The following is a 23,849-nucleotide window of genomic DNA, read 5'->3' on the forward strand; positions in this document are numbered from 1 at the left end:
TGGACCACTGTACCACCCTCTATTTTTTTATCTTTCAGTTTCAGCACTGAATGCCCAATCTGAACTTCCCCTTGAGATAGTCTAAGGGTCTGAAGAAGGGTCTGACCAGAAAGGCTGTCTGTCCATTTCCCTCCACAGATGTTGCCTGACCCGCTGTGTTCCCGTTTTGTCTTAAAGTGGTGGGAAAGCAATTTCAAAGGGAATTGCTGGGACATTTAATTGTTAATCACACGATACTGGTGAGAGTGAGGAGTGATCTCTTGGGGGTGTACAAGAACATGAGAGAAATAGATAGGGTAAATGCACAGCATCTTTTACCCATTGAGGGGGAATCGAGAACCAGAGTAAGAACCAGAGTTTAAGCTGAGAGGGGAAAGATTTAAAAGGAACCTGAGGGGGTAACGTTTATATACCTATAGAACATGTGGGTATATAGAACAAGCTGCCAGAGGAGGTAAGTGAGGCAGCTACGATAACAGCATTTAAAAGACATTTGGATACAAAGTGCTGGAGTAACTCAGCAGGTCAGGCACCATCTCTGGAGAGCATGGATAGGTGGCGTTTTGGGTTGAGACCCTTCCTCAGACTGTACCAGGTTGTGCTAAAGACATTCAGACAGGTACATGGTAGGAAATGTTTAGAGGAATGTGGGCCAAATACAGGCCGGTGGGACTAGTGTAGAAGGGACAACTTGGTTGACATGGTCAAGTTAGGCCAAAGGGCCTGTTTCCGTGCTGTAAGACTCTAATCAAAACAAGAGAGACACAAAATGCTGGAGTAACTCAGTGGGACAGGCAGCATCTCTGGAGAGAAGGAATGGGTGACATTTTGGGTCGAGGTTGAAGAAGGGTCTCGACCCAAAACGTTACCCATTCCTTCTCTCCAGTTCTGTTCTGCTGAATTGCTCCAGCATTTTGTGTATATCTTCGGTTTAAACCAGAATCTGCAGTTCCTTCCTACACATCTAATTAAAACTTCATGCCAGCTAGTAAAACTACATCCCCCACAATGCCCCAGAATGGCCAGCATGAATGACACCAGTATAAGGCAATAGCAAGATTTCTGCTGGGAGAGGGGAGGCAGTTGTGACGGAGATATGGACCAATCAGTCTATGCTAGAAAGACTACAGAGGCAGGACATGAAATAGCCTGATCTTCTAGCCTCAAGGAAAGATAAATCAGGATTTTAAATGTATTTTCTATTACCTATGAGACTATGTAAAATTATGCAGTGTTTAGGCAAAATTATTGACGAGTTCTGAACAAGTTCTCTCTCTCTCTCTCTCTCTCTTCCTTCAGCCACCCCTGACTGCCCTTGCCACTGAAAATTGTCAATTGGATTGGGCAATGTTCCTGATACCCTCAGCAAGATTTTAACAAGATTGCTTTGGAGGTAAGCAAAGAATAATTCCTTAAAAAGACCGTGCTTTGCTCTTTACAGTAATTTGTAATTTGTAATTTGTCTCTGTCAATAAACTCTGATTTCCCGTCCAGTGAATATTGTCAGCAGTGGTGTTGATGTCCACAGTCTATTTTTAATCCTGGGTCATCAAAGCACGTGGATCATGTAGATGTCTAAATGCGTTTACAGTTTGTCCTCTTGCAAAATCTGCTTTTATGATCCAAAACAAAAATTAAGGCCTTTCATATTGGAATCAGCACAGGGTTAAAAATAAATGAAACATAGAACAGTGTAGCACAGGACCTGGCACTTTGGCCCACAAGGTCCATGCTGAACATGATGCCTCTGAACATAATCTCCTCTGCCTGCACATGATCCACATCGCTCCATTCCCTGCATATCCATTGCCTATTTAAAAGTCTCCCAAATGCCACTATCGTCTCTGCCACCACCATCACCCCTAGCAGTACGTTCCAGGCCCTCACCACTCTATGTAAAAAAAACTTGCCCCACACATCTCCATTAAACTTTCCCCCTCTCAGCTTACAGCTATGCCCTCTAGAGCTGGACACTTCCACCCTGGGAAAAGGGTTCTGTGTCTATCCTATCCATGCCTCTCAAACGTTTTCACACTATCAAGTCTCCCCTCAACCTCCAATGTTCCAGAGAAAATAATCCAAGTCTATCCAACCTCTCCCAACCCTCTAACCCATGCAGCATTCTGGTAAATCTCCTTTCACCATTTCCAAAGCCTCCACATTTTTCCTATAATGGGGCAACCAGAACTGTGTGTAATACTCCAAATACTGCCTAACTAAAGTCCAAGAGCTGCATTATGACTTCCTGATTTTTATATTCAATGCCCCTAGCAGTGAAAGTAAGCATTCAACATGCCTTCTTTACCACCTTATCTATGTGCTGCAACATTCAATGAGCTATGAACTTGGTCTCCAAGGTCCTTCTGCAAATCAATGATGTTACGGGATTTGCCATTAATTGTATTATGGCGAGTCGTAGGCGAAGTACGTTGAAGTAGCCGTTTATTATAACATTAACAACCGTGACAATCAACGCATCAAATGACAGACAACCATAAATCTTACTGTCTCCGCTGGAGGACTAAACGAGACTGCCTCGTTCCCTTTACCTGCGCACCACCTCACCTCATCTACCAATCAGAGGGTTCGATGGTCTGGACCAATCTCTGTGTCCCTACAGTATGCTCTTTCCTTACATTCAACCTCCCAAAGTGCAACACCTCACAATTGTTCGGGTTAAAGTCCATCTGCCATTTCTCCGCAAATTTATGCAGCTGATCAATCTCCTGCTGTATCTTCTGACGGCCTCTCTCACTGTTTGCAATTCCTCCAATTCTGGTGTCATCCGCAAACTTACTCACCAACCCATCTACATTGATATATGTAGGTCATTTATATATATTACATACAGCAGAGATCCCAGCACAGATCCCTGCAGAACTGCACTCGTCAGAGACCTCCATCCAGAATATTTACCTTCCACCACAATACTGTCTTCTATGAATAAGCCAGTTTTGAATCCGTAGGACCAAGTCATCGTGAAGCCGTACATCTTAACTTCTGAATCAGCCTACCACAAGGAACCTTATCAAAAACCTTATTAAAATCCATGTATACAACATCCACCACCATACCTTAATTGATCTCCTTCTTCACCTTCTAATGAGTCGTGACCTGCCATGTACAAAACCGTACTGGCTATCCGTAATTAGCCATTCCATTCCCTTCCATTTGGTGTGTTCTCCCGCTAGAGTCATCATCTCCGTCATGAGGACCGACGGTGGTCGGTCCCCGAGCTCGGGTAAGTGCAGGAGTGTGCTGGCCCGCTGTTGTTGGCTGCGCCCGAAGGTTTTCAGCAGCAGCGACTTGAGGCCCGCATACTTATCGGTTTCTGGCGGCTCGGTGACGTACTGTGCGACCTGTGCGGACGTTTCCGACGGCAGGACGCTCAGTAGATGGTAGAACCGGGTCGCGTCCTCCTGTATTCCCCGGAGGTGGAACTGTGCCTCCGCTTGGGCGAACCACAGGCGTGGTTGGTGGGCCCAGAACGGGGGCAGATGAACGCCGCCTGCGTTTGGCGTCGATGCTTCCTGATGGGACATCTTGGTGATCTGTGATCACGTCGGGGTCACCACTATGGCGAGTCGTAGGCGAAGTACGTTGAAGTAGCCGTTTATTATAACATTAACAACCGTGACAATCAACGCATCAAACGACAGACAACCATAAATCTTACTGTCTCCGCTGGAGGACTAAACGAGACTGCCTCGTTCCCTTTACCTGCGCACCACCTCACCTCACCTCATCTACCAATCAGAGGGTTCGATGGTCTGGACCAATCTCTGTGTCCCTACATGACCCCCACCCCCCCCCCCAGAACCCTCGGTGCGGTACCGGGCAGGTGCCCGGACCACCCGACCGGAGCGGGTGCGGAGAGGAGAGGGGGGCCCTGCCAGGGGTGGGGGCGGGGAAAACGGCACCGCGGGAGGAGGGGAAATTGGCGGAGCCGGAGGCGGCGGTGGCAAGGAGACCGGGGGAAGCGGGGTCCCGAACGGGGGCAGCGAGGGGAGAAACTGTTGTACGGGAGTCGTGGCCGGAGGGCGGCCCCGGCGAGGAGGTTGAGCCGCTGTGACTGGCTGGTCTGGGTCCAGGTAGGCGGGCTTGAGGCGGGACACTGAGACGACCTCTTGTCGTGTACCCACTTCTAACGTGAAGGTGACTGTGCCTCTCTTCACTACCCTGAACGGACCCTGGTAAACTGGCCGAAAAGGTGGGCGGTGGGCATCGATGCGCCTGAAAACGAACTCGCAGTCGGCCAAAGCCGGCGGGACTGGTGAAGGGGGATCCCCGTGACGAGAAGTAGGGACCGGGGCCAGGGACCCCACCCGCGCTCGGAGTGCTGCTAAGAGTGCTGGCGTGGAGGGAGGGGGGGTGGAACATTGGGGGAGAACGTCGCCTGGTACTCGTAGGGGCGAGCCATAGACCAGGTCTGCCGAGGAAGCTCCGAGATCGTATTTAGGAGCCGTGCGGATACCTAGAAGGACCCATGGGAGCTGGTCGGCCCAGTCGGGGCCGGACAGGTGGGCAGTGAGCGAGGCTTTAAGCTGTCTGTGGAACCGTTCCACCATCCCATTGGCCTGGGGGTGATAGGCGGTGGTTTGTTGTAATCGCGACCCGCACATCTGAGTCAGGGCCACCCACAGGGATGAGGTGAATTGGGCGCCCCGGTCGGTAGTGATGACGTCCGGGACGCCGATACGGGCAATCCAATTTAGCGCCAGAGCCCGCGCGCAGGAGGCTGCTGAGATGTCGGACAACGGGAGCGCCTCTGGCCACCGGGTGAATCGCTCGACTACCGTGAGGAGGTGGGTGTAGCCCCTGGAATGGGGTAACGGGCCGACGAGATCCACATGGATGTGGAGGAATCGGGCTGCTGGGACCGTGAACTGCTGGATGGGGGGCCGAGTGTGCCGGTGGACCTTGGAGGTTTGGCACGGAATGCAGGAGCGGGCCCAGGCGGCCACCTGCTTCCACAGGCCGTGCCAGACAAATCGAGCCGCAATCAGAGCCGAAGTGGCCCGTATGGACGGATGTACTAGGCCGTGGATAGTGTCAAAAACCTGGCGCCGCATGCAAGTGGGTACTACAGGTCGGGTGCGCGGTAGGGAAACGTCGCACCAGAGTTTGGTACGCATGGGACCGCAGGCTACCTGTGCCAACCGCAACCCCGAGGTGGTGTGAGGGTACAGGGAGGGGGTGTCTTCCAGGCGCTGAGCCTCCGCGAGCTCCTGGAAATCCACCCCGGAATTTACCTCGGCAACCGGGGAAACCGCCGGTCTGGACAGGGCATCCGCCACGGCGTTTAGTTTTCCCGCGATGTGCCGAACGTCGGTAGTAAATTCCGAAACGTCTGCTGGCGGGCCGACCACGGATCGGAAACCTTTGAAAAAGCAAACGTCAGTGGCTTGTGGTCGGTGAACGCCACGAAAAAGCGGCCCTCTAAAAAATAGCGAAAATGACGGATCGCTAGGTAGAGGGCCAGGAGTTCCCGATCAAAGGCACTGTAAGCTATCTCGGGGCGGGTGAGCTGGCGGCTGAAAAATGCCAAATGGTGCCAGAGGCCGTTAACCTGCTGTTCTAAGACGCCCCCCACCGCCACGCCGGAGGCATCGACGGTGAGGGCAGTGGGTGCCGAGGAGCGCGGGTGGACGAGCATGGTGGCGTTCGCGAGGGCCAGCTTGGCTGCTGTGAAAGCCGCGTCGGCAGCAGGGAACCACACGAGATCGGTGGGGTTACCTGCGAGGCATTGGAAAAGGGGGCGCATGATCCGGGCTGCTGCCGGGACGAAGCGGTGGTAAAAGTTTACCACCCCTACAAACTCTTGTAACCCTTTGATAGTGTCGGGGCGGGGGAAGGAGCAGATAGCAGCCACCTTCTCGGGCAAGGGAACGGCACCTGCCTGTGTGATCCGATGGCCCAGGAAATCTACTGAGGATAGTCCGAATTGGCATTTGGACGGGTGTAGGATCAGACCGTGGTCCTGCAACCTTTGGAATATGGAGCGCAGGTGGGACCGGTGTTCGTGAGCTGACCGACTTGCCACGAGGATATCGTCTAGATATATGAATACAAAAGGCATACCCCGACCCACATGGTCCATAAGACGTTGGAACGCTTGGGCGGCGTTTGTGAGGCCGAAAGGCATCCGCAGCCACTCGAAAAGCCCGAACGGGGTGATTGTGGCGGTCTTAGGAATGTCTGCGGGGCGAACCGGGATCTGGTGATACCCTCGGATTAAGTCCAGTTTTGAGAAAAACGTGGCGCCCTCTAGGCTGGCCGAAAAATCCTGAATATGTGGGATCGGGTATCGGTCAGCCGTGGTGATGGCGTTCAGGCGTCGGTAATCGCCACATGGTCTCCACCCCCCAGATGCTTTTGGGACCATGTGTAACGGTGAGGCCCACGGGCTGTCTGACGGGCGTATGATCCCCAGTCGTTCCACAGTGAGGAACTCTTCGCGAGCGACTGCCAGCTTATCAGGGGGTAGGCGTCGGGCTCGGGCGAAAACAGGCGGTCCCTCCGTGGGGATGAAGTGTACGACTCCGTGCTTGGCAGCAGGTGTGTCGAATCGCTGGACTAGGAGCTCCGGGAAATCAGCGAGTATCGCAGCAAACGGGTCGGAGGTCGTAGTGACGGCCTGGACGGTCGGGGTGGATGACACGGAAACCGAAAGAGCGGGGGGGGTCAACGCTACTGGACGACGGCTGCAGGGTCTTCCCGTGGACGTCAGGGATTAACGCGAAAGCCCAAAGGAAATCTGCGCCCAGGATTGCCTGGCCTACATCTGCGATGGTGAAAGTCCAGTTGTAAGTCCTGGAACCAAAGGACAGGGACATGTCCCATGTTCCGTAGGTACGGACAGGGCTGCCGTTGACCGCAATGAGTGGGGGGCCGGTCTTACCTGATCGCGCTTCTTGGCAGGATGGGGGCACAATGCTGACGATCGCCCCGGTGTCCACGAGGAAAACGGTGCCCGTATGTTGCTCCGTCAGGTAGAGGCGATGGTTCTGGCCGATCGAGATTGCCTCTACATTTGATCGGCCGAGGCATTTCCCGAGAATGTGCAGGGGCTTCTACAGTTGCGTGCCGCTGCTCCCCATCTTCTATGAAAGAAACACCAGCCGCGCTGGTGTGTTTCTGTGTCGCGGGCCTGCTTCAAAATGGCCGCCGTCGACGTAGCAGCTTGGCGGGCTTTTTGAAAAGTGGCGGGCGGATGGGCGCCATCTTGGCCGCGCGGTCGGTCGCTCACCTGTGTTGAAACCCGATTTACTGACCCGGGGCGCCTCGCCTTTGCCGCGACCAGTGCGTCCGCCTTTTCTGCGAAATCCATCGGGTCCCCGAAAGTAACGTCTGCTAGGACTACGCGGACGTCCTCTGGCATCTTTTCGCGGAATGCCTCCTCGAACATGAGGCATTTGGTGTGTTCTCCCGCTAGAGTCATCATCTCCGTCATGAGGACCGACGGCGGTCGGTCCCCGAGCTCGGGTAAGTGCAGGAGTGTGCTGGCCCGCTGTTGTTGGCTGCGCCCGAAGGTTTTCAGCAGCAGCGACTTGAGGCCCGCATACTTATCGGTTTCTGGCGGCTCGGTGACGTACTGTGCGACCTGTGCGAACGTTTCCGACGGCAGGACGCTCAGTAGATGGTAGAACCGGGTCGCGTCCTCCTGTATTCCCCGGAGGTGGAACTGTGCCTCCGCTTGGGCGAACCACAGGCGTGGTTGGTGGGCCCAGAACGGGGGCAGATGAACGCCGCCTGCGTTTGGCGTCGATGCTTCCTGATGGGACATCTTGGTGATCTGTGATCACGTCGGGGTCACCACTATGGCGAGTCGTAGGCGAAGTACGTTGAAGTAGCCGTTTATTATAACATTAACAACCGTGACAATCAACGCATCAAACGACAGACAACCATAAATCTTACTGTCTCCGCTGGAGGACTAAACGAGACTGCCTCGTTCCCTTTACCTGCGCACCACCTCACCTCATCTACCAATCAGAGGGTTCGATGGTCTGGACCAATCTCTGTGTCCCTACAGTATGCTCTTTCCTTACATTCAACCTCCCAAAGTGCAACACCTCACAATTGTTCGGGTTAAAGTCCATCTGCCATTTCTCCGCAAATTTATGCAGCTGATCAATCTCCTGCTGTATCTTCTGACGGCCTCTCTCACTGTTTGCAATTCCTCCAATTCTGGTGTCATCCGCAAACTTACTCACCAACCCATCTACATTGATATATGTAGGTCATTTATATATATTACATACAGCAGAGATCCCAGCACAGATCCCTGCAGAACTGCACTCGTCAGAGACCTCCATCCAGAATATTTACCTTCCACCACAATACTGTCTTCTATGAATAAGCCAGTTTTGAATCCGTAGGACCAAGTCATCGTGAAGCCGTACATCTTAACTTCTGAATCAGCCTACCACAAGGAACCTTATCAAAAACCTTATTAAAATCCATGTATACAACATCCACCACCATACCTTAATTGATCTCCTTCTTCACCTTCTAATGAGTCGTGACCTGCCATGTACAAAACCGTACTGGCTATCCGTAATTAGCCATTCCCTTCCAGATGGCAGTATCTCAAACAATTGTCTCCAATTGCCTCTCAAAGAATTGTCTCCAATAGTTTCCCTACAACAGACGTGAGGCTCATCGGCTTATAGTCCTCCTGGATTCTCTCTACTTCCTTTCTTGAACAAAGGACCAACATTGTCCATTCTCCAGTCATCAGGCACCTCGCTAGTGGCTAGAGATGAGACAAAGATCCTCATCAAGGACCCTACACTCTCCTCTCTTTGACTCCCTCAATAACCTGGGATAGATCCCATCAGGCCCTAGGGATTTATTCACCTTTATGTTCTTCAAGGGCCTCGGCACCACCTCCTTCTCGAGCTCAAACTGCCCTAGCAGATTTGTATTCTCCACACTGTTCTCACTGTCGTCCTCCAAGTCCTTCTCAGTGAATGCAGATACAAAGTACTAGGTTAGTACCTTGCCTACATCCTCTGACTCCAAGCATAGATTATTTCCTTTATCTTTGAGCAGCTCTACCTCCTCCCTAGGCACCATCTTATTTTTAATGTACATGTAAAAAGCCTTGGGATTTTCCTTAAACCAACTCGCCAATGACATTTCATGGACCTTTGGCCCTTCTAATAAATTGGAACATATGCTTTCTTTCACTTCCTGACCACTTTTAAAACTCCTTGACCATCCACGGTTCCTTTATCCTGCCGAACTTACCCCTCCTCCTTACTGGAACATGCTGATCCTGCACTTTCAGCAGCTGGCCTTTAAATGCCTCCCACATGTCAGCTGTGGATTTACACAATAGACAATAGACAATAGACAATAGGTGCAGGAGGAGGCCATTCGACCCTTCGAGCCAGCACCACCATTCAATGTGATCATGGCTGATCATTCTCAATCAGTATCCCGTTCCTGCCCTCTCCCCATACCCCCTGACTCCGCTATCCTTAAGAGCTCTATCCAGCTCTCTCTTGAATGCATTTGAGAATTGGCCTCCACTGCCTTCTGAGGCAGAGAATTCCACAGATTCACAACTCTCTGACTGAAAAAGTTTTTCCTCATCTCAGTTCTAAATGGCCTACCCCTTATTCTTAAACTGTGGCCCCTTGTTCTGGACTCCCCCAACATTGGGAACATGTTTCCTGCCTCTAACGTGTCCAACCCCTTAATAATCTTATACGTTTCGATAAGATCTCCTCTTATCCTTCTAAATTCCAGTGTATACAAGCCTAGTCGCTCCAGTCTTTCAACATATGATAGTTCCGCCATTCCGGTAATTAACCTAGTAAACCTACGCTGCACGCCCTCAATAGCAAGAATATCCTTCCTCAAATTTGGAGACCAAAACTGCACACAGTACTCCAGGTGCGGTCTCACTAGGGCCCTGTACAACTGCAGAAGGACCTCTTTGCTCCTATACTCAACTCCTCTTGTTATGAAGGCCAACATTCCATTGGCTTTCTTCACTGCCTGCTGTACCTGCATGCTTCCTTTCAGTGACTGATGCACTAGGACACCCAGATCTCGTTGTACGTCCCCTGTTCCTAACTTGACACCATTCAGATAATACTCTGCCTTCCTATTCTTACCACCAAAGTGGATAACCTCACACTTATCCACATTAAACTGCATCTGCCATGCATCCGCCCACTCACACAACCTGTCCAAGTCACCCTGCAGCCTCATAGCATCTTCCCCACAGTTCACACTACCACCCAGCTTTGTATCATCTGCAAATTTGCTAATGGTACTTTTAATCACTTCATCCAAGTCATTAATGTATATTGTAAATAGCTGCGGTCCCAGCACCGAGCCTTGCGGTACCCCACTAGTTACTGCCTGCCATTCTGAAAGGGACCCATTTATCCCCACTCTTTGCTTTCTATCTGTCAATTATCTATCCATGTCAGTACCCTACCTCCAATACCATGTGCTCTAAGTTTGCCCACTAATCTCCTATGTGGAATCTTGTCAAAGGCTTTCTGAAAGTCAAGGTACACCACATCCACCGGCTCTCCACTGTCAATTTTCCTGGTTACATCCTCAAAGAATTCCAGAAGATTAGTCAAGCATGATTTCCCCTTCGTAAATCCATGCTGACTCAGAACAATCCTGTTACTACTATCCAAATGCTCCGCAATTTCGTCTTTTATGATTGACTCTAGCATCTTCCCCACAACTGATCCCAATCTACCCTCCTTAGCTCCTGCCTAATGACATTTTAATCGGCCTTGCCCCAATTAAGTACCTTCACCCAACATCCAGACGTGTCCATAATCAAAATAATTGAGCTACTGAAATAGATTGGTCCAACCCGTCATTTCTTCCCCCCTCCATCGGGCAGAGGGTACAGACGCTTGAAAGTGTGCACCACCAGACTCAGGAGATGCTTCTTCTCCTCCATTATCAGGGTTAATAGACAATAGACAATAGGTGCAGGAGTAGGTCTCTGGAACTGATGCGCTGCAATGCTGAGAACTATATTCTGCACTCTGTATCTTCCCCTTTGCTCTACCAATTGCACTTGAGCTTGACTTGATTGTATTTATGTAAGCTTTTCACTGTATTTTGGTACACGACAATAATAAGCCTAAACCTCTGTCGTCGGACAGCGGACTGTCTGAAAATTCGTGGATGTGGGTAACAGGAAGTTCTGAATAACACATCTTTTATCTGTCTATTTACAGGCAATGAAGGTTTGCGTTACAACCTTCGCGGGTGTTAGAAATTGAGTTGTCTTCAAAATAACCCCATCCCATACAGTAACAGTGAATGTCCATATCACCAAGCCTTATGAAAGCCTAATTGAAACTGAGAATGGCATCCGCTGTAGAGATGGGGACCAACGTCAAAGTCAAGCACAGCTTGGACTTGCTCCAACGCATCATTGGCATGAGAGAGTCTGATGAGTTGACCGATGTGGTGTTGGTGACCCAGGGGTCCAGATTCCCCTGCCACCGGCTTCTTCTGGCTGCGTTCAGCCCTTACTTCAAAGCCATGTTCACCTGCGGCCTGGCAGAATGCAGTCAGAGGGAGGTGGCTCTCCACGATGTGCAGCCGGAGAGCGTGGTCACCATCCTTGACTACATGTACAGTTCGGAACTGCACCTCACCAACGCCAACGTCCAAGGAGTTGCCACCATGGCCTACTTCCTCCAGATGGAAGGGGTTTTCGCTACCTGCCAGAAGTACATGTTGGATCACATGGATGCCTCCAACTGCCTCGGGGTTTACTACTTTGCAAAGCAACTCGGGGCTGAAGAGCTGTACGAGCAAGCGAGCCGGTATCTCCATCGGCACTTTGCAGAGGTCTGCTTGCAGGAAGAAGTTCTGGAGGTGGAGGAACACCAGTTGCTGCCCTTGATCTGCTCCGACGATCTGAACATTTCTCGTGAGGAGACCATCTTGGATTTGGTCCTCCGCTGGGTCAACAATGACCGGAGATCACGGGCGGCACACCTGGTGGAACTCTTGAGCCAGGTCCGCTTGGTGCTCATCAGCCCCACCTTCCTGAGGGAGACCCTGAAAAGGAACACTGTCCTGTTGAGCAACGTGGAATGCTATAACATGATTCAAGTCGCTCTGGAGACCATCCACAAGGCAAAGCAGCAACCCTCTCTCAGTTTACGCTACGGGATGGAAAGCACTGATCTCCTCCTTTGCATTGGCATCAACGGTCATGGCATAAAATCAAGGCACCGCAGTTACACTGAAACCAACTACTGCTATGCGCCCAAGACAAAGAAGTCCTACTATATTGTGTCACCGAGAGATGGTGAAACTTTGAGCTACATTTGCACAGGAGTTGTGACAGAGAATAATGACATTATATTAACTGGGGAGGCCGGAGTCTCAAAGCTATCTAGGCAAAAGACAAAGGACGTTGAAATAGTGAGGTGCGTACCGTGGGTGTATTTCTTCTCCTCAAGGAAGAAGTTGGGTGATAGGCTTCCAAGTAGCCATTTCCTTCGTATCCATGTGCGTATCTGCCTCCACCACACTCCCAGTAAAGAAAATTGGCCCTGTGCATCTCGTTTATTAGTTTAGTTCATTATTATCACATGCACCAAGGTACAGGGGAAAGCTTTTTGTGTTGCGTGCTATCCAGTCCACAGAAAGACTATATATGTTTACAATCAAGCCATCCACAGTGTACAAATACAGGATAAAGGGAATAACGTTTAGTGCAAGATAAAGTCCAGTAAAGTCCTGCTAAAGATATTCTGAGGGTTTTCAATGAGGTGGATGGTAGCTCAGGACCGCTTTATAGTTGGTGATAGGATGGTTCGGTTGCCTGATAACAGCTGGGAAGAAACTGTCCCTAAGGTATGCATTTTCATAAGTTGTTATAGGAGCAGAATTAGGCCTTTTGGCCCATCGAGCCTGCTCCACCATTCAATTATGGCTGATCTATTTTTCTCTGTCAACCCCATTCTCCTGTGTTCTCCCCATAACCATTGGCATCCTTACTAATCAAGAACCTGTCAAGCTCCGCTTTAAAAATACTCAATGACTTGGCCTCTACAGGTGTCTGTGGCAATGAATTCCACAGCCAGAAACCCGGGTTCGATCCTGACTACGAGTGCTATCTGTATGGAGTTTGTATGGGGCCCTAGTAAGACCACATCTGGAGTATTGTGTACAGTTTTGGTCTCCTAATTTGAGTAAGGACATCCTTGAAATTGAGGCAGTGCAGCGTAGGTTCACGAGATTGATCCCTGGGATGGCGGGACTGTCATATGAGGAAAGATTGAAAAGACTAGGCTTGTATTCACTGGAGTTTAGAAGGATGAGAGGGGATCTTATAGAGACATATAAAATTATAAAAGGACTGGACAAGCTAGATGCAGGAAAAATGTTCCCAATGTTGGGCGAGTCCAGAACCAGGGGCCATAGTCCTTTTATAATTTTATATTATATAAGGGGGAGGCCATTTAAAACTGAGGTGAAAAGGAACTTTTTCACCCAGAGAGTTGTGAATTTGTGGAATTCTCTGCCACAGAGGGCAGTGGAAGTCAAATCACTGGATGGATTTAAGAGATAATTAGATTGAGCTCTATGGCCTAGTGGAATCAAGGGATATGGGGAGAAGGCAGGCACGGGTTATTGATTGTGGACGATCAGCCTTGATCACAATGAATGGCGGTGCTGGCTCGAAGGGCCGAATGGCCTCCTCCTGCACCTATTTTCTATGTTTCTACGTATGTTCTCCCTGTGGCTGCATGGGTTTTCTATGGGTTCTCCGGTATCATCCCACACTCCAAAGACATACAGGTTTGTAGGTTAATTGGCTTTGGTAAAATTGTAAATTGTCCCTAATAGTGTAAGATAGTGTTAGTGTACGGGCTGTGGCAAAGCGATGGCAGAACGTCGTCTGACACACGAGCAAAAAAAAGTGTATGGGTGATAGCTTGTCAGCGCGGACTCAATGGGCGCTGTATCCCTAAAGTCTAAACGTCTCCCCCCTGACCTCAGGTACCACATTCGAGGGAGTCAGCACTGGGAGAGATTGTGCTCTGCTCCATTCCGAGAGCTCTATAGCGTGGGGACAACCCAGGGCTGCCTATACCTGATCGGAGGGCAGATGAAGCTCAAGGATCGGTATGCCATCACAAACTGCGTGGACAAGTTGGTCCTGGAGACGGGCCAGTGGAGGAGCACCGCGCCCCTGCCTTTGCCGCTGGCATGTCACGGAACAGCCACCGTGGGCAACCAGATCTACGTGATGGGAGGATGGACGCCACAGGTTAAGTTGCATGTCGAGTTACTCCGGCTGCTTTAGTACGTGATGCTCCCGAGAGTCATGTCAAGAGCGTTTAATTGGCATATGGATCAGCAACAGAACAATGATATTGGGCGGCACTGTGGTAGAGCCCCTGCACCACAGCGCCAGAGACCTGGGTTCGATTCTGACTGCAGGTGCTGACTACACAGAGTGTACTGAGAAAACCCACGCGGTCACAGGGAGAACATACAAACTCTATACCCGTAGTCTGGACAGCACCCGTAGTCTGGATCTAACCCAGGTCTCTGGCACTGTGGTGCAGGGGCTCTACCACAGTGCCGCCCAATATCATTGTTCTGTTCCTGGTGCTGAAAGGCAGCAACTCTACCACTGCCACTGTGCCACCCCACTGTAAATCATACACCTCGGACAAACACCCCCTCCCCCCTCCGTACATGGATCTCCTTCAACCAACCCCCTTGGCAGCTGAACAGATGTTCTATTACCTTTTGACCTCATTTTATTCTTTGACACTTGTCCATGCGGGAATGTTCTCCATGTTGGTCTGCCTCTGTGGTTGCCACCTTGGCGTTACCTGCCGTGCTCCTTAACCCACAGATGAACCTTCCCGATGATGAACCCGAGTGGCTCAGCAACAGAATGTTTCGCTACGACCCCAGGAGGGACAGGTGGTCCGAGTGTGGGCCCATGGAATTCTCCAAGTATCGTTTCAGCACAGCCGTCCTCAACGGAGATATCTACGTCATGGGTAAGGAACCATTTTAGGTTTATTATTGTCACGTTTACCGAGGTACAGTCAATAACGTTGTTTTGCAGGTTACCCAGACAAACCAGATAATACCAGGGATCAGTAGGAAGGAACTGGAGATGTTGGTTTAAACCGAAGATAGACACAAAAACTGGAGTAACTCAGCAGGTCAGAGAGCAACTCTGGAGAAAAGGAATAGATGACGTTTCAGGTCGAGACCATTCTCCCGGTTGTCAACCATTGTAACTCCCCTTCCCATTTCCATACTGACCTTTCTGTCCTGGGCCGCCTCCATTGCCAGAGTGAGGCCACACACATATTGGGAGACCACCCCTAGCAACCTGCCTAGGCACCCACCATCCTCTGTGTATTAGATTTGCCCTGCACATCTTCTTTATACTTTCCCCCTTTCACCTGAAAGCTATACCCTCTCGTCTTTGATATTTCCACGCTGGGAAAAGATTCTGAAATATACGCTATCTATATCTCTCATAATTTTATATACTTTTATCAGGTCTCGTCACAAACTCCGGCATTCAGGAGCAAACAGTCCAAGTTTGTCCAAACTCTTCCTTCTAGCTAATACTTTCTAATCCAGGCACATTCTGCCAAAAGTTATAGAGGGACTTGAGACACTGTTGAAATAGTGTTATACAGCAAGGAAACAGGCCCTTCAGCCCAACTCGTCCTGCAGTTTTTTAGATTAGATTAAATTAGAGATAGATCATAGAAAAATACCCTTCGGCCCATTGTCTACTCTGACCATCCGTTCCCACCAGTTCTATGTTATCCTACTTTTGCATCCACTTCCTACACACTCGGGGCAATTAACGGAGGCCAATTAACCCACAAACCTGCACGTGAAATGTGAGAAGAAACCTGAGCACCCAGAGAACCCACGCGGTCACAGGGAGAACATGCAAGCTCCACACATTCAGACAGCACCCGAGGTCAGGATCGAAACCTGGGTACCTGGAACTGTGAGACAGCAGATCTACCAGCTACGTCACTGTGTTGCCCTGTAATGAGATTCTTTGTCCGCATTAAACTTCATCTGCCACATGCCTGCCCATCCCACCTGAACACCCATGCCCTCTTGCTATCCTTCTCACTGTGTCAACATCCCCTGCATCCAAATCCAACTATGCAGTGTCACAATGCAAAATTTCAGACAGCTTTTAGGAAGTAGTTCTTGAAATGACAGGAATGTGGGAAGAACATACATCTGGAAGAGATGAAGAGCAAGACCAGAAACAGGAAGGGAAAGCAAAGATCGTGGGTGCAGATCTGTTGGAAGTTGCTCATGAAGGAAAGATTGCCCCTTAAACAATTAAGCCTTTATCGTGAAGTGAAAGCATTTTAACGTGGGTAGGACGTGCTTTAATGAGCATTCAATGAGAAGCTTTCTCTGTCTCTGTAAAGTTCAGCAACAATGTTAATCTGCTGCCCTGAATGTGTGTGTGGCTGTTCCCACCAGATTAAAGTATGTTGGCGTGTCACAGGGACCTCTTGCTTGGAACCATTCCAAACGTATCTCAATTGCACTATCATTTAGTGAACAATCAAAGCTTTTTTTCCCTTTTGATTTATTTTACAACTGTGGTTATGTCCTGGAGTTAACTTACAGTTGAGTTGTGTGCGATAGAACAGAACAGGAAAGTGACGGTAGGAATTATAGAGCAATGGAGGTTCATTGCTTGGGGTCACATAATGAAATCTGGTTTTGATGGTCAGAGACCAGATGAACAAATGTTTTACCATCTGTATCTTTAGTTTAGTTTAGCGTTTAGAGACACAGCATGGAAACAGGCCCTTCGGCCCACTGAGATCATTCCGTACACTAGTTCTATCCTACACACTAGGGACAATGTACAAAAGCAGATTAAACAACAAACTTGTACATCTTGGGAGTGTGTGAGGAAACTGGAGCACCTGAAGAAAACCCACTCGGTCACAGGGACAAAGTACTAATTCTGTACAGACAGCACCCGAGGTCAGGATTGAACGGCGTCTCTGGCGCTCTAGGGCAGCAGCACAGTGCTGGCCCTGTATAGTTCCCTCACACATCCCAAAGACGTGCTGGATTGTAGGTTATTTGGCCTTAGTAAAATTGCCCCTAGTGTGTAGAGAGTGGATGTGAAAGAGGGATAATGAGGAACTAGTGTGAATGGGTGATCGATGGTTGCCACGGACTTGGTGGGCCGAAGGGCCTGTCTCCATGAGGTATGTCTAATTTAAAGTGGTACAGTGGCGCAGTGGTAGAGTTGCTGCCTACAATGCCAGAGACCTGGGTACGATCCTGACCAAAGGTGCTCCCTGTATGGAGTTTGTACATTTTCCCCGTGACCGCGTGGGTTTTCTACGGGTGCTCCGGTTTCCTCTCACACTTCAAAGACGTACAGGTTTGTAGGTAATGTGGCTTTTGGAAAGACTGTAATTTGTTCTTCGTGGGTAGGATAGTGTTAGTGTATGGGGTAATTGCTGGTCGGCGTGGACTCGTTGGACCGATGGGCCTGTTTCCACTCTCTATCCCTAAAGTCTAATCTCCGACTAATGAAGGCAGGCATACCATGTGCTTTCTTTACCAGTCCAATTCTGTGTTAATAAATTCCATTGAAATGAAACTAATTGAGTTGTTCTTAGTAGAGTTTCAACAAATTGAAGGCAGGGAGAAAGAATGTGGCAAATTCGTGAGCCAGGACACAAACTGAGAGCTGGATCTCTACGCTACTGGTTCACCACAGGGGTGACCTGTGTTAGTTAATGTGCCTGAATGTCCCATGGTCAAGCCTGCCAAACTGGCTGGGTTCAGACAATTTGTGGTTGATGTGACAAGACAGTGTCATACCACTGACATCAGCCACAGAATGCAAATATTATTACAATTGTCTCAATCAGCTATGTACCAGACTGATTTGTGTTTACTTTAGACTTTGGAGATACAGTGCGGGAACAGACCCTTCTGCCCACTGAGTCTACGCAGCCCACCAATCACCCCATACCAGGGGTGCATTGCTGCCAAAGCGCCGCTCTGACACCTCTGTAAAACAAAAGCCAAAATAAACCACGGGGAATTTAAACTAGCGGGGAATTTAACAGCAGCCGCTCCGGCACCAGTGATAGCTCCGGCACCTAAAAAATTAGCACAGCAACACTGCCCCATACACTAACCTACACACACCGGGGACAATTTTACAACTCACCAAAGCCTATTAACCTACAAATCTGTTCGTCTTTGGAGTGAGGGAGGAAACTGGAGTACCCAGAGAAAATCCACGCGGTCACAGGGAGAACGTACAAATTCCGTACAGACAGCACCCGTAGTCAGGATTGCGCAGTACCTTTGAGTCACTGTGCCACCCTACTGTGTTTAAATGTGACAGGAATTAGTCTTTGTCACTTACTCCAACCATCCACTAATCAAACACTTGAGACTGTATGCAGCCTCTCATGTGCCCCACCTCAACTTGCATCTCCGTCCTTTCTCTCCCCCCCTCCCCTCCTCTACATTCCTTCCTCTGCCTCACAATTTGCAACTCTTCAATCAGTCTGTCTCACACCTTCTGAATTAAAGCTGGCCTTTGTTCCAACCATCTGCCTATCAAGCCTCCCCATCTCCTGTGACCGCCTATAAAGGGGTTATTAAGATTATTAAGGGGTTGGACACGTTAGAGGCAGGAAACATGTTCCCAATGTTGGAGGAGTCCAGAACAAGGGGCCACAGTTTAAGAATAAGGGGTAGGCCATTTAGAACTGAGATGAGGAAAAACATTTTCAGTCAGAGAGTTGTGAATCTGTGGAATTGTCTGCCTCAGAAGGCAGTGGAGGCCAATTCTCTGAATGCATTCAAGAGAGCTAGATAGAGCTCTTAAGGATAGCGGAATCAGGGGGTATGGGGAGAAGGCAGGAACGGGGTACTGATTGAGAATGATCAGCCATGATCACATTGAATGGCGGTGCTGGCTCGAAGGGCCGAATGGCCTCCTCCTGCACCTATTGTCTATTATTGTCTATTGCCTGACGTGCTTTGTCCTGCCTCTTCCCTCTCTTAGCTTTTTTTCACCCCCTTCTTACAATACGTCTGAAGAAGGGTTTTGACCCAAAACGTCACTTGTCCATGTTCTTCAGAGATGCTGCCTGACCCGCTGGGTTACTTCAGCACTTTGTGTCCTTTTGTGTATTAACCAGCATCTGCAGTTCTTTGTTTCAACTGCATACAATGATAATACCTTACTGGATTATAGCAGACGATGAGCAATAATGGATACCATCTCCCCCCCTTCTTACGGTCTGTTATAACGAGGGTTTACTGTAATTATTTTATTTCAGGTGGGATAGGCTGCCAGGGAGTGGACCGTGGGCAGGCCAGGAGGTGTTTGGATGCAGTGGAGATATACAACCCAGATGGAGATTTCTGGAGGAAGGGACCTCCACTGCCAACACCCATTCTGTCGCTCAGAAGCAACTCTACAAACGCCGGGGTGGTGGACGAGAAGTTGTATGTCTGTGGGGCCTTCCGCGGTGCAGGTAAAACAACCGCCCGTAATTTGAGCAGACCCGACAAACAAATGTAGCGAGGAGAAAGCAAACTCAAGAAACTCAAGAAACTCATTTATTTCAAGAGGGCTTGTATACAAATCCCTATTCCTTGTTACAGTGAAGCTTGGTTTTTAAGTAACCCATATAAGGTGTTATAGTTCAAAACTCTCAAGTACTTACCGACTTGTCAGTGATTTCAGCGAAAACCAGGACGCCGGAGAAGCATTGACAGCGTGGGAATTTTCACAATGTTTCAGAAGACGCTGTAATCTCGACCTGACTCGGCATTGTCGTGGTCATTGTCGTCGGATAAAGAAAAGTTCGGTGATCTGCTACGACTTTGACAGTCACCGGCAGTCGCCAAAAAAATCGCCTAAGTGGGACAGGCCCTTAAGGGTGGTAAATGTTATGGAGAGAAGGCAAGAGAATGGGGTTGAGAGAGAAAGATAGATCAGCCATAATTGAATGTCAGAGTAGACTCAATGGGCAATGGCCTAATTCTGCTCCTATGACTTTAGAATTTCTAAAGGCAATGGGGAATTAGCAGCCAGAGGAGGTAGTTGAGTTGAAGGGCCTGTTTCCACGCTGTATGACAAGACTCAAAACCTATTTACAGCTTATTTGCATTGCACGACTCTCCCACCCTGTCCTCTTACTAATTTCACCATTTGCATTCCTTTGTTATCAGTTGGTCCCCAACCAACATTATGGGATCCACCTTTCCTGAGTCATCGATGGAGGCTCTGCTTTGTTCTGTACCTTCCCATACCTTTAGTTTCTCCCTCGCTGACTCTCAGTCTGATAAAGGGTCTCGACTCAAAACGGCACCTATTCTTTTTCTCCAGAGATGCTGCCTGACCTGCTGAGTTACTCCAGAATTTTGTGATCTCTCTTTATTGCTCTTTCCTTAGATCGACATGAAGTAATCGTCAAAGAGATTTTGGAATTGGACCCTTGGGAGAATCAGTGGAACGTGGTGGCCCATAATGTCCTCATGCATGACAGCTATGATGTCTGCCTGGTCGCCAGACTCAACCCCAGAGACCTCATTCCACCACCGTCCGACATGGTCGACCAGTGAGAGATGGGCAGAGACTCCATTTGGCCTTTATCTAGGGCGGCGCAGTGAGTAGAGCCGCTGCCTCACAGCGGCAGAGACCCGGGTTCTATCCTAACCTCAGATGTTGTTTGCGTGCAGAGTTCTCCCTGAGACCGCGTGGGTTTCCTCCTGGTGCTTTGGTTTGCTCCCACATCCCATAGACATGTGGGTTTAGAGATTAATTGTCTCTCTGTAAATTGCCCCTAGAGTGTAGGGAGTGGATGAGAAAGTGGTATAATATGGATCTAGTGTGAATGGGTGAGCGATGGACAGTTGGACTCAGTGGGCGGAATGGCTTGTTTCCATGCTGCATCTCTAATTTATTGAATTTCCTTTTGTTTACTGTGCTATAGTACTAATTTCCATTTACAGTTTACAGAACTGTTATTCTTTTGCAAGTAGGAATTTCTGCAAGAATGAACAGATAGCACCCGTAGTCAGGATCAAACCCGGGTTTCTGGCGCAGTAAGGCAGCGAGTCTACCGCCGCACCACTGTGCTGCCTCTTGTGATTATCAGATTCCGGAGGTTTGGTGTTGGGCAAGAAAATAATATTGTCTGTCTGAGCAGTCTGGTTGTAATTAGGGTTTCTATGATGGGAATTATGGCCTATAAATTGGACCAGCAGACCAATGGACCAATGAAGCCAGTAGACATTGTATGAATTATGGAGCCGATCTGCCCTCTTCTGATCGTAGCTTGCACCTGCAACATTGTGGAATTTGTTGCAACTGGTCATTCGGCTTGGAGAAACAAGGAACTGCAGAAAAAAGATTGTAAATGGTTGTTCTGCATATTTGATTGATTTGAAAGATAAGCAGGGAAACAGGCAGTTCAGTCCACGCTGATGATCGATGTTATCCCTTTTTTCCATCCTCTCCCTATACACTGGGAACAATTTACACAGACTAATTAACCTACAAACCCGCACATTTTTGCAATGTGGAAGGAAACTGGAGCAGTCGGAGGAAACCCATGCAGTCGCAGGGTGAACGTGCAGACTCCACACAGACAGCACCCGTGGTCAATATCGAACTGGAGTCTCTGGCCTGTGAGGCTGCAGCTCTACCAGCTGCGCCACTGTGCTGCCCTTGCTGCCGCAGGCCAGATTTCCATTGTACCTGCACCGTGCCGTACTTATGCATATGACAATAAACTTGACTTGAAATTCCACCTTGTTCTATGTATCCGTCTACTAATGAAAACTTACTTGTTACCTCACTTTCTCAGTTCTGATAAAAAATCTTTGACCTGAAACATTAACTTTAGTTTTACTTTTAGAAATACAGCATGATAAACAGACGCCGAGTCCATGGCGACCATCGATCACCCGTTCACACTAGTTCCATGTTATCCCACTTTCTCATCCACTCCCTACACACTAGGGGCAATTTACAGAGGTCAATTGACCTGCAAACTCGCACGTCTTTGAGATGTAGGAGGGAATCCAAAGAAACTTTGTTCCTCTTTCCTCAGATTCTACCCGACTTGATATTTATTCAATTCTTATTTCGAATTTTCAGCATCCAGTTTTTTTAGGATTTATAAAACATGGATTTATGAATCTATGTTTCTACTTTATTTTCTTTTTAACCCTGACTTCTTTATTCAATTGTTACGGTAAGGAAGGATTGAAATATCAGAGGCACTAACTACAATCTTCCAGATCACAGTAGCGCAGTTGGCAGAGTTGCTGCCTCATAGTGCCAGAGACCTGGGTTCAATCTGGACATCGGGTGCTGTCTGTCTGGAGTTTGCACATTTTCCCTGTGACTGCATGGGTTATCTCCACATGCTCCAGTTTCCCCCCTCAACCCAAAGACGTTCAGGTGTGAAGGTTAATTGGCCTCTAAAAATTGGCACCAGTGTGTAGGGATTGGATAAGAATGTGGGAAAACACAGAACTAGTGTGACCGGGGTGATCGATGGGCTCGGTAGACCCGTTTCCATATTATATCCTTCAATCTGTAAAATATTACTGATAAGTGGCAAGAATGTTTTTATCTAAATCAAATAGCAAAAACGAGAAACAAAAGCAACTGAAACACATAACCTTCAGAAAGTAAATCTAAGCAGACGATTTCTTAAACAATATAGACAATAGACAATAAGTGCAGGAGGAGGCCATTCGGCTCTTCGAGCCAGCACCGCCATTCAATGTGATCATGGCTGATCATTCTCAATCAGTACCCCGTTCCTGCCTTCTCCCCATACCCCCTGACTCCGCTATCCTTAAGAGCTCTATCTAGCTCTCTCTTGAATGCATTCAGAGAATTGGCCTCCAGCTTTTAGCAAAGAGTGAACCAGCCATTAGAAGAGCCCTGACAGAAATCTTTAAACTTTAGGTTTAAAGTTAATCATTAGGTTTATTATTGTCATGAAAAGCTTTGTTCTGCATGCTATCCAAACAGATCAAACAATACTGTACATAGGTATAATCAAGTCAGTCAAGTACAAAAGGTAGAGTGAAGGGGAAGATACAGAGTGCTGAATATAGTTCCCAGCTTTGTAGCGCACCAGTTTCAGAGATAAAGTCCAATGCCCGCAAAGGAATAGAGACAAATCGGTCTGTATCCTAGCTTATGAAAGGACTGTTCAAAATCCTGATAACAGAGGGGAAGAAGCTGTTCCTGAGTCTGGTGTTGCACGCTTTCAAGATTCTGTACCCTCTGGCGGATAGGAGCAGGAGAAGGAATGACTCGGGTGGGATGAGTCTTTGTTTATGCTGGCTGCTTTATGAGGGACATAGATAGGGTAGACAGTCAGAGCTTTTTTCCCAGGATGAAAATTTAAATACTGGAGGGCATAGCAGTAAGTGATAGGGCAAAGTTTAAAGGAGATGTGCGGGGCAAGTTTTTTCATACAGGGAGTGGTGGGTTTCTAGTGGTGGAGGCAGATGGTAAGGTACGCTTGCTTTCATCAGACAGGTCATTGAGTATAAAAGTCAGGAAGACTTTTTCGGCTGCCATTGTAGTATTGCCTGTAGTTCTGTTCGCCGCATTACAGGAAGGATGCGGAGGCTTTGGAGTAGGTTTACCTGAAAAAGGGTTTACCTGAAGAAATGTTGGAAGAAAAGTCCCGACCCACAACATCACCTATCCACGTTCTCCAGATGCTGCCTGACTCGCTGAGTTACTCCAGAATTTTGCGTCCTTTTGTGTAACCAACATCTGCAGT

At 48.7% G+C, this 23,849-nt stretch overlaps 1 protein-coding gene across 1 annotated transcript; it reads left to right on the top strand.

Moving 5' to 3' along the window:
• Positions 1 to 1,121: 1,121 nt before the first annotated feature.
• Positions 1,122 to 21,839, top strand: kbtbd12 (kelch repeat and BTB (POZ) domain containing 12). Its single transcript, XM_078413853.1, has 7 exons — positions 1,122 to 1,192; positions 1,300 to 1,393; positions 11,229 to 12,437; positions 14,017 to 14,287; positions 14,885 to 15,035; positions 19,365 to 19,562; positions 20,486 to 21,839. Exons 3-7 carry the CDS (start codon positions 11,359 to 11,361, stop codon positions 20,653 to 20,655), a joined length of 1,869 nt encoding a protein of 622 aa, XP_078269979.1. The 5' UTR covers positions 1,122 to 1,192; positions 1,300 to 1,393; positions 11,229 to 11,358; the 3' UTR covers positions 20,656 to 21,839.
• The last annotated feature ends 2,010 nt before the right edge of the window (positions 21,840 to 23,849 follow it).

Source organism: Rhinoraja longicauda, chromosome 17 (genome assembly GCF_053455715.1).
Source record: "Rhinoraja longicauda isolate Sanriku21f chromosome 17, sRhiLon1.1, whole genome shotgun sequence".
In the NCBI taxonomy this organism is placed as follows: Eukaryota; Metazoa; Chordata; class Chondrichthyes; order Rajiformes; family Arhynchobatidae; genus Rhinoraja; species Rhinoraja longicauda.